Genomic DNA, 15,133 nt, shown 5'->3' with positions numbered 1-15,133 from the left:
CATTTTCTATTACTATATTTTAGTTGCATAGGGATATTGTTACATCCTATTTTGGCAGTGTGATTTATTTCATATTTTGTAATTACTTTAATACAAAATATTTACAACTGTTTGAAAGTTGGTGACTACTAATCAAGACTGATGGCAGTGTTTGTACCTGATACTTTTAATAATCTATCAGAACTTTTTGATAAACGTATTCTTTCTTCTGGTTTTAAAATTTCGGCTATTATCTTTTCGTCGCTTCTCCGTTCTGGTTTGCGCAGAAGCTCTTGTGGTTTATTGCATTGTTGAGTCACACAGGAATCACCTCCCGCCTCTTCAGCAACAGCATCTAGCTGTGCTACTTGAATCTCAGAAAAAGTAGGTCTTCCATTGACCTTACTTTCGGAAGGCACACGGGAGTCGGGTTCAAGCGCCGTGGAAATGGGAGATTGCAAGGATTTATCACCATTGCCATCATTTAGTTTTAAAACATTAGCTGCTTCTACATAAAGCTGTGTTACAACGTCAAAATTAGAAACTTCTCTTGCACGTTGTGACTCTAATCTTTTTATGACAACTTACTGCTTCGAATGTAGAATCTAGAAATAATTCTTGTAAAAATCGCCGTGCTTGCATCCTATATGTATTACTACCTAAACGAGCAGCTACATCCGAAAATAAACAAATATCCTATAACATAAAGCACAATTATGTATAAATAACAAATTAAATTTTTTTATTCTTGAGGCTATATTTATATGTATACCTGAAACCTTTCTGAGTGTAACTGTCTTAATCTAAGCAAGGTTTGTCGACTATTACGATACCATACAGGGTTTGCCAATCGCTGTGCATGCCTAAGTATTTTCCTATTCAAATAATACAGGTGTTATTAAAATTAATGTAACTTAGGTGTACTAAAAAAAGTCAACATTCTATACTTATAATGTACCATTTTATGTAACTGTATAATTAATTAATGTTACCTCTGTAACTTTAAGTCTTTTTCTGGAATCATATCTTTGCTGCTACTTTTACCATGAGAACATACTAAACATATACGATAATGTTCTGCATCTACATCACATTCTGAACAAGATTCCTCATCTACTTCGGTCGTTTCTACATCTGACTTAGGTGCATCATCCAGTGTTATAGCTGGAACCGACAACTGTGGTGGTTCCGGAAATATAGTTATAAGTCTCTTTGGAAGCGCAATACCCATGTAAGATAAATTATCATGATTATCATCGGGAGGTGGAGGTGTTGGAGTGAGTACTTGTTCCGCAATCCAGTTGCGAGATGAATCAAATTCGGATAAACTTTGTAACGAAAGCCGACCGTCTAAACTATACATCTAAAATAAAATAAATTAATTTAATCAAATGTCCGGTGAAACGGAAGATCGATCTTTAAACATTCTTGCCTCTAAGCTACTTTGAGAATAACTAGGTCTCCGATGACGTTGTAAACTACGAAGTCTTGCATACCCCTCAGCATCTTGTTGGCTTAATCTTTGAATACTTGAAACAGGACTTGGTGTCTCTCCTCTTTCTCTGCAAAAATAAACAATGATAGAGAATGTTCTTAACGAATATAAAATTATTACTTAAAATATGATTCTTACGGTAACGCATAACGTCTGGCTTCCAGATCCGTAGCTGCACTTTCAGATCGATTTCTGGTTCTTCGAGCAACTGGTTCAGGTAATTCTGGCTTACCATCACTGAGACTCCGATGATGTCGTTGTATAGGAATCGGACTCGGAGCTGGATATCTGTTCGTAGGAGGAACAACTGGCCAATGGTCTCCACGTCTGTGTCTAACACATGGCCAGTCAAATGTCGACAATGCATCTGCACCTGCACGAGTTGTAGCGATCAAACTAAGAGCATACATAGCTGTTGCTCGTACTATATAATATGAACACGTTTCCGCTATGGAAGTTAACAATTCTATAATGCCTGCATGATTTAATTGTTCTACTCCTGCTGCTGAGGTTCCCATGTGACCAAGCGCCCATAGCGCGGATTTTACTTTTAAAATTCTTTTACTTAAGCTCGTTTGATCATCTCGAGATTCAGGCTCCAACCTCCAATTTCTTTCTAAGGTAGTTCGTCTGGAATCATCTAGACTTGTTTTTCGTCGAATATCTACTTCTAGAGAGTCGGCTTTTTGCGGATAACTTATATCTACGCTTTCCACAGTTTCTGAATCCATTATTGTCTCTAATCTATTTGATTCTACTGTTTCATCTGTACCAGATTCTTCAGACATAGCGCAAGCATCATCAATCACAGAACGATTAGTTTTAGTACATCTTGAGTTTGATTCCGAATCTCTGTTACCAAATTCTAGTCTAAATCTTTGAACAACACGGGTAAAACGTTGTATTACATTTCGACGTAATAACAGCTGCATACCTAAATCGTGTTGTACCAATTGACCTATTAAATGTGGTAGAATAAAAATATTCTGTGGTGTCATGGGAACGTTACTTGTTCTTCTATGATAACTTCCTGTTTCGTTTCTTTGACGACGAGTTAAAGAATCATGTATTTCTCCCTCTATTAAACCAACATATCTCTCTGCAAAACCTCCTGGACTTATCCATTTTTCCAATTCCTCCGCAGGAGACGAAAGTGTTGTGAAACCCTGATGAAGAGAGTATAGTCGAATTTTCAGCAAGTAACCTTTATCGCCTAATTCTTCCAGCCATTTATCCCAATCCCGAAATTGTCCACCTTGTTGCAATAAAGCTTCTAAATATTCTGGTTCATCGCAGGCTTCGTGTAATGCCTCTAATGCAGTTAGTGCTATAGTTTTATTGAAATCTGACAACCGTTCTGACAATAATGTTATTGCCCAACGATAGGCATCAGCCATTCTGGCTCTGAGTATCAATCGGAGGAACTGTGTCGCATATAGACGTGTACTGTCTAATGTAGCTTCTGTAATAATCTTAGTCAATACTTTTCTATTAGGTCCATCTCTAGAATAATCTAAGCTTGATATTATAAGTTTAACATAACAGTCGTGATTAGTAGCTAAAGCCAAATCTTGCAGCTTTCCTAATAATTGAAATTCTTTTAAAATCCTAGTTCCCTTTGCTGAATGGCTCAGTTGTCCAAGAAATAGAAAATATTTTTGACAGCAAGTAGTAGACATATGACGAGGTGAAAATAAACATTCATGAGCAGATTGAGCTGTTCGAATACTGGAGATTTGCTCATCAACATCCTCGATTAATTCAAACAATAATTTTGTACTCTCAGGTTCAGGAATTTCCAATAAACAATTCAATAAATCACAACCAGCTAATGTTGCTTCTCGTGCTAAATTAGCGTTTGTTGCTAACTCCACTCTACTGTAACCATTGGAACATGGTTTAAAGTAACGTACAAGTCTTTTCATAAATAATCTGTGATCAGAATCATGGAGTATTCGCGCAGTATCTTCCCGTGAGCGTAATATAGATCGTACTACCGGCCAATTCCAAGCAAGAGCATCCTTGGAGCTGAGTACTTGCGCATCTTTCAAAAGAGGTGTAGTCGGTGATTCTCGACGTAACCAATGTCTACTGGATGTTCGTTGACGCCTTGGTAATGTCGGTCTTAACCACGTACCAGCTTGCAAAATTTTATCGAGAAATAGACTTGCTGGTGCCGGTCTTCGTCGCATCATAGTGTGCATTCGTTCCAAAATTGTAACAGCTGCTAAAGCTTGATGCTTTCCAGTACTTGCATGCTCTAATAAATTCGGTAAAGGAGGAGTAAGATCACATACTTCAGAAGGCAAAAGAGAATGTGCAAGATGCAGTAGTGCACCTAGCAAAACAGCTGCACGTACAGAAATAAAAGTATCAGTGGAAACAATAGTCTCTGCTAGAGCACGATGTAGACCACATTCCAGTAAAGCATATACCAATAGTGCTAAATGTATTTCTGTAATATTTGGACAACGTGATGATAAGGATGGTAGAATATATTTTCCTTCAGCTGCAACAAAGCCTTCTGACAATTTCCAAGAATCACGAGCTCTGCTGGGATCTACTGCTGCTAGAGCAACATCAGGTTCATCTGTCCAAGTAGGCAAAGGTAAATCCAACAACTCATAAAGTAATTCTAAAACAGCACCTCTTACTTCGAGTTGCTCAACATATAATACATCTGCTATAGCTTTCAATCCCGAATTGTCATCAGGTCGACAAAAATGTAAAACTCCAGAATAGGATCTTAATATACTTAGTAATGCTAACTTGCTTGCTGCAAATCTTTCTCGTTCTTCTTTTGTTCTATTTATACTTGCAGAATGGAGCTCACAATAGGGAGCTGCAAAACACATAAGAGAAACACTACTCCTAGTATCAGGAGTATTTAATAATTTCAATAAAACTCCTACAACAGATTCAATTATAGCAGGACTTTGTCCAGTCATGGCAGCTCTCGCTAGGGCACTAATTCCTCCACAACTGATTAACAAATTTGAATTTAAAACACCTAATTCACAAAGAGTTGCTAAAAATGCTCGAAATGCTCCATCTTTTTCTTCAACTCCTCCATTTGTTAGACTTATTAAAGACCTTGCTAAAATAGGACTAAAATGTTTTGGAGCTAATACTAAAATTCTTCTAACAAGTCTAAGAGCCTGCATCCTCTCCATTTCATTTCGTAAATTAACATCCATACTTCTAGCCACAAAATATGGATACTGTAATTTATTAATTGCAATAACATCTTGTTCTTTTTTGAGCATGTATCGTACAGCTCGTAGTGCAGCTGCACGAACTTGTGTTGCCTCGTGCACAAGACCCACCCGCAAGCTATAAAATACATAAAATCAATATAAATTATAATTAATACATACTATATTTTATAAGATAATACATCTCTATATTGCTTGTAATAAATCATTCTTAAATTCTTACCAGCAAAATACATCACTAATGGAATACCCATAATCTGGTGAATCATTTTCGCTAATTAATTTAACAATGGCATTAAGATAGGCTAATTTTTTTATACTTGGAACATTTTCCCGTTGATAAAGATTGGTCAGAACTTCTTTCACATTTTCTTTCAATCCTATAAAATAAATTACATGTTTAATTACATAGATGGATAATGAAAATAAATATCTTTATAACAAATACATATGTATATATGTAGAAAGTTACTGCTATATTGAGAAGCTTACAAACACTGATATTAAAGATAATTTTATATCTTTCATTAACTAAATTTTTTTACTTTCTTTTCTCTAAATTTGCTTTTAGTATTTCACAAAAGAGACACCTGTTACTTTATAAAATGCGTCTTAAGGATAACCACGTATATACATATAATCGTAGACTGATATGAGATAGTTATGTTATCGTTATAAAGTACTGTGGATACAAAGTTGCAAATTACAGGTTAGGTTACTAACCTCTTGACAGATCGAGTTGCACGCAGCTGTCTTCACTCTCTTGACGGCCTATAAAAAGAATACATAAATAGGAAACAACGTAGTTTTAAAATAAAGAAATTGACAGTCAATGTTCAACGTACTTCGATGAGATCTGCTCGTACGAAGACTCCTACCCCAGATCATCCAGCTAGAAATTGCCATTTCTTTACCGGCTGCTACCCACGATCACGATCAACACTTTTTATCCGATTGTTACCACAAGTCTTTTGCATGGTATATGTCATTCTTATTGTTAACCCGAAATCTGAAGCACTATAAATCCACTACTGATAAACCAAGTATAACACAAATCAAGTGTTACATGAGAACGTTGCTTGCACGTTGCACTCAATATACCGCACTCTTCGGGAAAATTGTAGGTACCTGAAAAAAGTTGCAAGAGTCACGATTCGCGATAGACATGCAATCAACTGAAGAATGTGCTTTCTTTCTTTAATCTTTAGGTCTTTGAAAACGCATATAGTTTCATATTATTTTGTTTTCCAAACAATATTTCACGACGAATACAAGCTCTGTATATTATATACTTTATTTTTGAAATCCTAATATATTTCCCATTATATACGAAGATACAAGTAAAATGCACTGAATGACATGCTTGACTGGCGACTGGTCTAGACTAGCCTGTTTAGAAGATTCAATTCCGAAACAATAATGTTTTGTATCTTAGATCGCTTTATAATAGTTAATTTGATAAAATTAAAGCTCATTATATTTTGTTAATTGTATAATATCCATACAAACATTGATAGTGAAAGTAAATAAATAGATATAATTTTACTTAAATATAAAATATTTGTTTAATTATTATTAGAAAAAGTCCAGTACATGGTACAAAAATAGAAAAAGTTGTAAAAAGTTTATTGTAGCATAAATGTAATAACAAAATTTATTGTTCTGAATAAAAGCTGTTAAAACTGTTCCGTTAAAATTGCAAATTATTCATATTTAATAATTATGTTTAGATGCAGACATCATTTTTTAATTTTTGTAGATGGACACACTGTAGTCGCAAATTAGCTTCCAACATTGAAACATTGAACAGTCAAACGGAAAGAGCACTTATTAGAATTTTTGAAAAATGGCATATATGATGGATAATTTAGTTCAACCTAATATAAGTTCAGTTGCCAGTAATTTGGGCCCAGATTGGCTTTCTTCTGAGCAAAGTACAGGAGTAAGTTTCAATAAATTCTGACATTAACACGTTTTGAGGTTAGAATGACAGTGCAAACTTAAAAGTACATACATGATGAAAATTTAAAACAAAATTAACTTATTCTGTTATATTTATGTAACATCAGTATACTTTCTGTAATATTATGTTAATAATATATACATAATTTAAATAATTATGTTATATATTCTAATAATTGTTTCATATATAATATAAATTTTGTATTCCGTGTAAACATTTATTTAAAGCAAAACAATTTTTATTGCGTTATAGTCTTAGAAAGAAATGTATCAATTTTTTAAAAATTATTTCATTAATTAGACATCAATCATGGCTTGTGAGTTTGATGGAGGAGTTGTAATTGGAGCAGATTCTAGAGCCACTACTGGGTATGATATGATATGTCTAAAATTAGTTTTTATGGATGTGGTAATAATTATACAATGAATTTCATAACTAACCCATTTTAGGGCTTATATCTCCAATCGTTTCGCTGATAAGCTGACTAAAATCACTGATCATATTTATTGTTGCCGTTCTGGTTCTGCGGCAGATACCCAAGCTATTTCAGACATAGTTGCATATCATTTGAGTCTGCACAAGTAAGTAGATTTGTGTGTGAACTTATGTACTTATATATATTGGATTATGGAATAATTTTATTTTATATCTTTTATTTTTATAGAATGGAGCTGGGCATGGAACCTTTAGTAGAAACAGCAGCAAATGTGTTTCGTGAATTATGTTACAATTACAGAGATTCCTTAATGGCAGGAATCTTGGTGGCAGGATGGGATAGTCGTAAAGGAGGTCAAGTTTATAGTATTCCCCTAGGTGGTATGTGTGTACGACAACCAATTTCCATTGGAGGATCTGGTTCAACCTATGTGTATGGTTACATGGATGCACAATACAAGCCAAACATGTCAAGGGATGAATGTGTTAAACTTGTTGAAAACAGTAAATATTTAACAACCTTTCATCAGTACAATATGAGCATATAATTGTTGATTATGTTGATTACGTAATAATGTAATATCAATGATTTCCTTATTTTTATAGCATTGGCATTGGCAATGTCTCGTGATGGTAGTAGCGGTGGTGTCATCCGAATTGGCGTTATTACGGAAAAAGGTGCTGAAAGGAAAGTTATATTAGGCAACGAATTACCGCGTTTCTACGAGGGATAAAAGTTGTGAACGCTAAATCCAAATGGGTTATTTACTTCAACTTTATCCTATATTTTATAAAATTCTGTATCAATCTGTATCAATGTTATTTCTTAATGAAATTAATATAAAAAATATCTACCTTTTACTTTTTTTACAATTGTTGTTTGTTCCAAGTGTATATACATATCGTATGTATACTTTCTATACATGTATGTCTTAAATAGGTTGCCAACAAGTACCATGTTAACGCTTACAGTAGCGCTGAATAGCTATTAATAAATAATTCTTTGACACCCGAAAATCATCCAGGAACTTGGTTGAAACGCGACCGTCAATGTGATCAAACACATCTATACAACTACTACCATATTTAGGTCGTATTATCCACTTACGATTCACTCTGGTATATACCCGGTCGTTTTAACTTCGTACTTAATGTTCATTGTCGATTTAATGAGAAAATTGTCACAATGGCACAATCGTGATGTGTGCAATCGTATCGGGCCGCTTCGAGCTTCTGCCTCTTTTCAGATGAACTGTCACGCTAGTTGTAGCCGGTCTTCCGTGATATCCATTACAACCTTCCACACCATATATTAACGAACGTGTCATAAATTTGAAATAATTTATCATTTAATTCAATGTGAATAGAATTATATTTTGACCCTGAATGTTATATCGCGTGTCCAAAATATTAACTATATTTAGCAATTTTTATTCTTGTATAAATTGTAAATTACTCTTCGCAGATGTATCAAACTCAAAATAAAAGTTCGCAGGTATACAGTTCTTTTCAATAAATTAGTTTTAATGGACTGAAAAATTATCAAGCATAAAAATTAAGGTAAGTACCGTTTTTGACTATGCTACTTAAAAATATAAAAGCGTAATTTTTATATTGTTAAAAAGATGTCAATTATTCATTCTTAAAAGGATTTAGCTAATTCGAAACGCCTCAAGGCGTTGAAACAGTCACAAAATTCCATTCTGTAACAAAATAACCGCGGAAGGTAGCATGGAGGATCGTCAACCAAATTGGTCGCAAGACATGCTAACTGTACAGGAAGTTAGTGAAATGATGCGAAGTTTTGGTATATGGGATTATACAGTTTTCGCGTTCATGTTGGTTGCTTGCGGCTTCGTTGGTATTTATTTCGGTTTTATTAAGAAATCATCAGGAGAAGACGAATACCTCGTGGGTGGTAGAAACATGAAGACGTTCCCTGTTAGTTTGAGTCTTATAGCCAGCTTTATATCGGGTAGGAGTTCGCTTGAAATTCTAAACAACTATCTACTTGTTTGTAACGATAGCATTCTCATTAAAATATTTAGATTATAATAATAACGAACACCAATTTTTATGCAAAATTTATTTTTATTTCTTCAGTCTGTAACTATTATTAAATAATAATAATAATAATAATAATAATAATAATAATAATAATAATAATAATAGGTATTTCATTGTTGGGCACACCAACGGAAGTTTACGTACACGGTGTTAGTTACCTGTGTATTGGTTTCGGCGTAATCATCGTTGGTTTTGTAACGTCAGGAATCTATTTACCAATTTTCCATGAACTCAGACTTACAAGCACATACGAATACCTCGAAAAACGTTTCGATAGGAAAATTAGAACATTAGGATCAGTACTTTTCTTGATCGGCATCGTGAGTTATTCTAGTTCAATTTCATTCATTTATTCATTCAAATTTTCGATGAGAAAAATATTTTATTCTTTTCTAGATGACATGGCTTCCTATTGTTATTTACGTACCAGCGTTGGCTTTTAATCAAGGTACTGAATGCACACCGAATAATTTTGAATAGAATTAGTCACATAGTATTAACATATAAAATAACGTATTTACAGTTACTGGAGTGAATGTACATGTAGTCACTCCGTTCGTATGTATCGTGTGCATTTTTTACACTTGTGTGGTAAGACATATATAATTCGTAGATACGAAAATTATTCTCTTAAGAATGTACAAAATAATTCGCGTTTTACTAGGGTGGTTTACGAGCAGTAGTATGGACCGATTTTATTCAGACTTTCATAATGTTTGGCTCTATGATATTAATCGTCGTTAAGGGAACATCCGACGTAGGTGGATTTTCGGTAGTAATAAGAAGAAATCTAGAATCTGGAAGACTTGAATTACCCACGTGAGCATTATAATATCACCGTTGAAAAGAAAAATAATGATTGCGAGTAGAACAATAATAAAGTTATACGAATTTTCGGAATAGGGCAGATTGGAGTCCTCTTACGAGGCATACGATTTGGTCTCTCGTCGTTGGTGGTTTCTTTCATTGGTTGCAAGTATCCGTTATCAATCAGAACATGATACAAAGATATCTTGCATTGCCCACGTTAAAATCAGCTAGAAGGTATATCCGTTGTTTTAAATCTTCTTTTTTTTTTTATTTCTAAAGTATAAGTTCCGAAATAAACTATTAAGCGATCTGAGGTACAAAATGGGATATGTTTTAGAGCGCTTTGGATCTTTATAGTTGGAGTCTTGATTTTAATAGGAATATGCGGATACGCGGGAATGTTAATATATGCCTGGTACCATGTATGCGATCCACTTACAACAAAGGTAATGATCCGACTTCCCTGATACCCTAATTCCACAATATATCATGAACTGGAAGTAATAGAAAGATTTCGTCTGCAACATATCACTCACGCATCTGAAATTTCATACTTTACATCCTGTGAATATTTTACAATTTTTTACATTATTTTTATTTTGTGTATTCTATATTTCTAACAATAATACAATATTAGAAGAAAAATATATTTCTCATGTAGTTAGCAGGTGCGAAGGATCAGTTATTACCATTGCTTGTTATGAACATATTAAATGAATTTCCGGGTCTTCCGGGTCTCTTTGTCGCTGGAGTATTTAGTGCAGCATTGAGGTAATCAACGTTCTATCATTCATATTCACGATCAATTGTAAAAAAGAAAATCAATATTTAATCATTCCCTTATTTTAGTTCTTTATCTACCGGTTTGAATTCGATGGCTGCAGTGGTGTTAGAAGATTTTGTTAAACCCTTTAGGAAAACGCCCGTCTCGCCAAGAGCTGCGGATATTTTATTAAAACTCACGGTAGTTGTTCTTGGGGCAACCTGTGTGGCGCTAGTATTTGTCGTCGAAAAAACAGGATCTCACGTATTGCAGGTATAACGTGCAAGAATTCAATTTAAAGAATTAGTCAAAATAAAGTCTGTTTCAGTTATCTATGAACTTGTCCTCCATTACCAGTGGACCGTCTCTTGGAATTTTTAGCATGGGTATTTTATTGCCCTGGGTAAATGCCAAGGTATGCTGAAATTTAATATGAAAATGATAAAAGAATAACGGAAATGGGGATATTATAATTCTGTACGAAATATAGGGTGCTCTGATAGGTGGTCTTTCTGGTTTGGGTTTTATGGGTTGGATTAGCCTTTCGGCAGAAGCAGCGATTGCTAGTGGAAGAATAAAGTAAGAATAACAAATCGAATGATTTTAAAATAAATATTTGCTACTTCTCGACTATTTATAATATTGGCCAACGTAAAATGTTTCGATAGATTCGACGAGAAACCAGTCAGCACGGAAGGATGTTATTATTCGTTCCCTCAAGTAGAAAACTTAATGTTACTCGAGCCTCCAGACACGATTTTGGATGGTGACGAATTTCTTCCGTAATAATCAAATTTTTAAAAGAAAACATTAATTATATACTTTTCTCTCTATAATTGTACAAATATTTTTCAGGGAACCTCTAGCGTTGTATCGTCTCAGTTATCTCTGGTACACCGTTACCGGTGCCTTAGTGACGATGACCATCGGACTAGTTGTGAGCCTGATCTCGTCCGAAAAAGTTGAAAAATTGGATCCAATGTTACTGGCCCCGTTTATAAGAAAATTATTGAAAATATCGGGCAAAGAACCTCATCAGGAGGCAAGCAATGATTAGCGATCAGTTTCTTTTAACAAATGTGTCTTTTTCAAAAAATTCGTACAGAATCTTTTTTTGACCATTGATATCATACGTATTTTGTTTCTTATAGGTCGAGAATTTAGAAGTACACAGTTTGGAAATACGTAGAACCGGCGAGGAGAACGCAGCTGAAAGCGTATCACATTAGTATGACCTTGACTTGATGATTATGATCCATGCTGATCGAATCAGGGGTCGGCAAACTGTACGAGATGAAGTGTTTGGTTGACAGGCTGAAATATCAAATTAAGAGGATTGAGTCTAAAATAAGTTAGGTCAATGGAGAAAATAAAGTACAAAATGACTCGAGTTAGAGTCTGGATGAGTTGAAATACCGAGGCAAGAGAGAGACGGACTTATTCATATAATTCTTAGTCACACGAAAGTGTTAAAAGTCGTCTGACAGCGGAGTATGACACACGAATAAAATTTCCATACATTTTTTACACTTACTCACAGATATAGTGTATTTCGTACGTATATTTCAACATTAACGGAAATGTACAAAGATAATATATACGTTATTATTCTAATGTTATACTAGCAATACTTTCAATGAAGTTTTTACCTTCGTTATAAAATATATAACGTTCAGGATATATAAAACAATCAAACTTTTTGAAATACGCCTTTTCCTTTCACTTTCACATTGTACATAAAAAATGGAATGAAAATAGAATATTTAAATAATAAAAAAGAATCATATCTGGAAATATTTAAAAATCTTTAAAAATTCTGTTTAAATAGTCATTCCGAAAGAATAAATTATTAAATATCTATATTTTATTTGTTAAATAAAAATGATATATTAAAACTATCGTTTTTCCTTTACAATTATCATTAATTCTCTCGAACACATACTCACACAAAATAAAAATCAGAAAACATTAGTTCATGTACAATGAATAAAACCAACAGGAGAAACACTCTTTCAGAATGTTTGATTTTATCTGAGAGGAATGCATCGGTGTTTCTTTTTCTTAGATCACTCCACATTATAATGCCTGGTATGTATATTGCAGTTATTATTATTATGTTATTACAATCCAGATGTAATATAACAAATTAAGATTAATTGTATTGAATTATACAAACATTTGACTCATGCAGTTTATAGTTATTTAAAATTGAGCATTAGATTATACAGAGATTTAGATACTAGCATATAAGCTGAAAAATGTATGTCTAGACTATTTAGACAAATCGATCATATCGTTTGCATTTATAAAATTGTAAATGCATATAAAAAATTGTAGAGAAAAAGTATTCGGATACTAGTACACGATATTCTAATCTTTCGTACTTATGAAGTATTATGACAAACTGCACGAGAGTCAGTCGTTTCTATAGATCCCAAGACGTAATGTGATATAAACGTATTTCGTGTAATAATATTTATCAATAATATACCAAGTCAATTATTCATCATCGCATCGGCGTTATGACAAACATTTGTTACGTGAATCAATGTACAATCATAAGACATAAAATAAGTAATATACAAATTGTTTTAAATAATGCAATAAAACCAGCAGAAGACTATCTATTGCATTCTAAATCAAACAGATTCAACCGCGATTGAACGAGATATTCCTTACACGAGACGTTAGTTTTGTATTTGTTTTTGATAATTACAATTTCCTTAAACCTGTTATTATTATTATAATACTGCAAGAAAAAGATATACGATACAACCAAGAAGTAAATTTTCAAGCTATCCTCTTATCACTTCTCATTATTCGTATATTATCTATGTTATTTCTTAGAGATTTTCACACTTGACGTGCGGTAAAAACAGCTGTATCTGAAAAGCGGGAAGAGCATACAAGCGAGATATAAATACAGTTCGTCAGACGAACATGTCTATTGTAACATGAACTATTATTATCGCACATTCGTGGCGCTTAAATACAAATGCTAAAAGGAAACGTACTCTAAGTGAAACAAATAAATGCATGTGTACATGTACATGTATATTATGCGAATGTACATACACGTATTTATTCATTCACACATATATCTCTTAAACAGTCAATTGTCAGAAGAAATCATAAATTTTTGTGCCAACGTATATGGTCTTAAAAAACGAAGAACGAGACTCGTAGGCTGAATTTCTTAAAACCAAAAGCAGCATCGACACTATCACTCTGGCTCGTTCATTTAGAATTTGCTATAACATTTTCCAGTCTGATGATGATAATCAGTTTTTACAGCTTGATCGAATTATATTTAAGAAAAAGATTAATATTTCGTAAAAATATTTAGTATCGGCGGCTTCGTTTCTTTGTTTCAGATATAGACGATATTAAATATTCATATAAAAACGAACAATGCTGCTTGAATAATCGTAGCTTGGATTAACATCGTTCGGTTTCTTTACGAAGTCTTTGTAATATAATTGTTGTATCACTGTATACAATGTGGACTAGATTTACGATCTACAGGATAAGGGACGCTTAACGCTTCATTTTCTTTTCGCCTTTAACATTTATAAAATCAGCATCATGATCTCTTAGCGAACCTTTTAATTAAAAAGTTTGCGGATCATTGGTATACAAAATATTTTTTCTACCTCTTAATTACACAATACAATAGGCATATCAATCATTATATGCTGTATATAAATTGGTGGTATATAAAATATTCTTCGATCATACAAATGTTAGAATGAAGATTTTAGAATGATACTCTTCCCATATTGAATGAACATGTAAATATAATCTTTTCAGTTCTGTATTATGAAACATATATATATGAATAGTAAAATTATTTTTTACAATAATATTGAAAAAATACAAATACGTATATTTAATATTAAATGAGAATTTTCATCATCATGGTATAAATATAAAAATTACTATTAGGATTACAAATATAAACGAATACAAAATTTATTAGTATAATTTCACTGAACAAATTTGAAAAGATTAGAGTTATTACGAGATAAAAAAGCTTATTACATCGGCTGTAAGATAGTATATATTTAAAAATGTTAAATATATATATTCAATCGAAATCTTTAATTTATACTACTGACTATATAAGGAATTATATTTTCGAATTACATATATTTTTATCTCTTTTATGTGAATGGAAATACGTTCATGTTGAGGTAGCATATCCAATATTGTGTGTTCAAAGACGAATGATCTCAATACTTGGTCCCATTTCGAAATCAGAATTTTCACTATTTATAATAATTTCGAAGTAAATATAGTATATGTTAAATATCAATGAAATATAATCCGATGTCGTTAAGAGTAAAGTGAAAAAAATAATCAATATGTAATGTAAAATATTGGAAAAATAATCTTCCTTAAAAAGT

General features: G+C 33.0%; 3 protein-coding genes across 3 annotated transcripts; 2 read left to right on the top strand and 1 right to left on the bottom strand.

Annotated features, from left to right (window-relative positions):
- Nucleotides 1-106: 106 nt before the first annotated feature.
- On the bottom strand, nt 107-6,097 carry rictor (rapamycin-insensitive companion of Tor). Its single transcript, XM_069123414.1, has 10 exons — nt 5,982-6,097; nt 5,535-5,817; nt 5,413-5,460; nt 4,913-5,069; nt 1,613-4,807; nt 1,412-1,541; nt 972-1,342; nt 752-854; nt 568-675; nt 107-497 (listed from the first exon to the last, which is right to left on the bottom strand). Exons 2-10 carry the CDS (start codon nt 5,593-5,595, stop codon nt 129-131), a joined length of 4,542 nt encoding a protein of 1,513 aa, XP_068979515.1. The 5' UTR covers nt 5,596-5,817; nt 5,982-6,097; the 3' UTR covers nt 107-128.
- A 370-nt stretch (nt 6,098-6,467) lies between these two features.
- Nucleotides 6,468-8,192, top strand: Prosbeta1 (proteasome beta1 subunit). The gene is made up of 5 exons (XM_069123444.1): nt 6,468-6,631; nt 6,953-7,020; nt 7,102-7,233; nt 7,317-7,591; nt 7,694-8,192. The coding sequence occupies exons 1-5, from the start codon at nt 6,536-6,538 to the stop codon at nt 7,819-7,821; spliced, it is 699 nt and encodes a 232-aa protein (XP_068979545.1). The 5' UTR covers nt 6,468-6,535; the 3' UTR covers nt 7,822-8,192.
- A 135-nt stretch (nt 8,193-8,327) lies between these two features.
- On the top strand, nt 8,328-13,350 carry LOC138184936 (sodium-coupled monocarboxylate transporter 1). Its single transcript, XM_069123437.1, has 15 exons — nt 8,328-8,647; nt 8,737-9,062; nt 9,260-9,474; nt 9,551-9,602; nt 9,678-9,745; nt 9,819-9,973; nt 10,058-10,198; nt 10,302-10,410; nt 10,626-10,735; nt 10,814-11,000; nt 11,056-11,142; nt 11,218-11,306; nt 11,396-11,509; nt 11,583-11,769; nt 11,879-13,350. Exons 2-15 carry the CDS (start codon nt 8,819-8,821, stop codon nt 11,954-11,956), a joined length of 1,836 nt encoding a protein of 611 aa, XP_068979538.1. The 5' UTR covers nt 8,328-8,647; nt 8,737-8,818; the 3' UTR covers nt 11,957-13,350.
- Nucleotides 13,351-15,133: the final 1,783 nt, after the last annotated feature.

Source organism: Bombus flavifrons, chromosome 11, assembly GCF_040668555.2.
Source record: "Bombus flavifrons isolate JBK064 chromosome 11, iyBomFlav1_principal, whole genome shotgun sequence".
In the NCBI taxonomy this organism is placed as follows: domain Eukaryota; kingdom Metazoa; phylum Arthropoda; class Insecta; order Hymenoptera; family Apidae; genus Bombus; species Bombus flavifrons.
Note: the sequence above shows the minus strand (reverse complement) of the source record. Positions and strands in the feature narration are given on the sequence as shown.

Excerpts from the sequence above, each read along its gene's own strand:
- Prosbeta1 (XM_069123444.1), top strand. The coding sequence starts at position 6,536 with ATGGCATATATGATGGATAATTTAGTTCAACCTAATATAAGTTCAGTT. Across the intron at positions 6,632-6,952 it reads CTTCTGAGCAAAGTACAGGA|ACATCAATCATGGCTTGTGA; the intron begins GTAAGTTTCAAT and ends TTCATTAATTAG. Across the intron at positions 7,021-7,101 it reads GATTCTAGAGCCACTACTGG|GGCTTATATCTCCAATCGTT; the intron begins GTATGATATGAT and ends AACCCATTTTAG.
- LOC138184936 (XM_069123437.1), top strand. The coding sequence starts at position 8,819 with ATGGAGGATCGTCAACCAAATTGGTCGCAAGACATGCTAACTGTACAG. Across the intron at positions 10,736-10,813 it reads GTATTTAGTGCAGCATTGAG|TTCTTTATCTACCGGTTTGA; the intron begins GTAATCAACGTT and ends CCCTTATTTTAG. Across the intron at positions 11,001-11,055 it reads CAGGATCTCACGTATTGCAG|TTATCTATGAACTTGTCCTC; the intron begins GTATAACGTGCA and ends AGTCTGTTTCAG.
- rictor (XM_069123414.1), bottom strand. The coding sequence starts at position 5,595 with ATGGCAATTTCTAGCTGGATGATCTGGGGTAGGAGTCTTCGTACGAGC. Across the intron at positions 5,070-5,412 it reads GCAACTCGATCTGTCAAGAG|GATTGAAAGAAAATGTGAAA; the intron begins GTTAGTAACCTA and ends TTTATTTTATAG. Across the intron at positions 676-751 it reads TACACTCAGAAAGGTTTCAG|GATATTTGTTTATTTTCGGA; the intron begins GTATACATATAA and ends TTTATGTTATAG.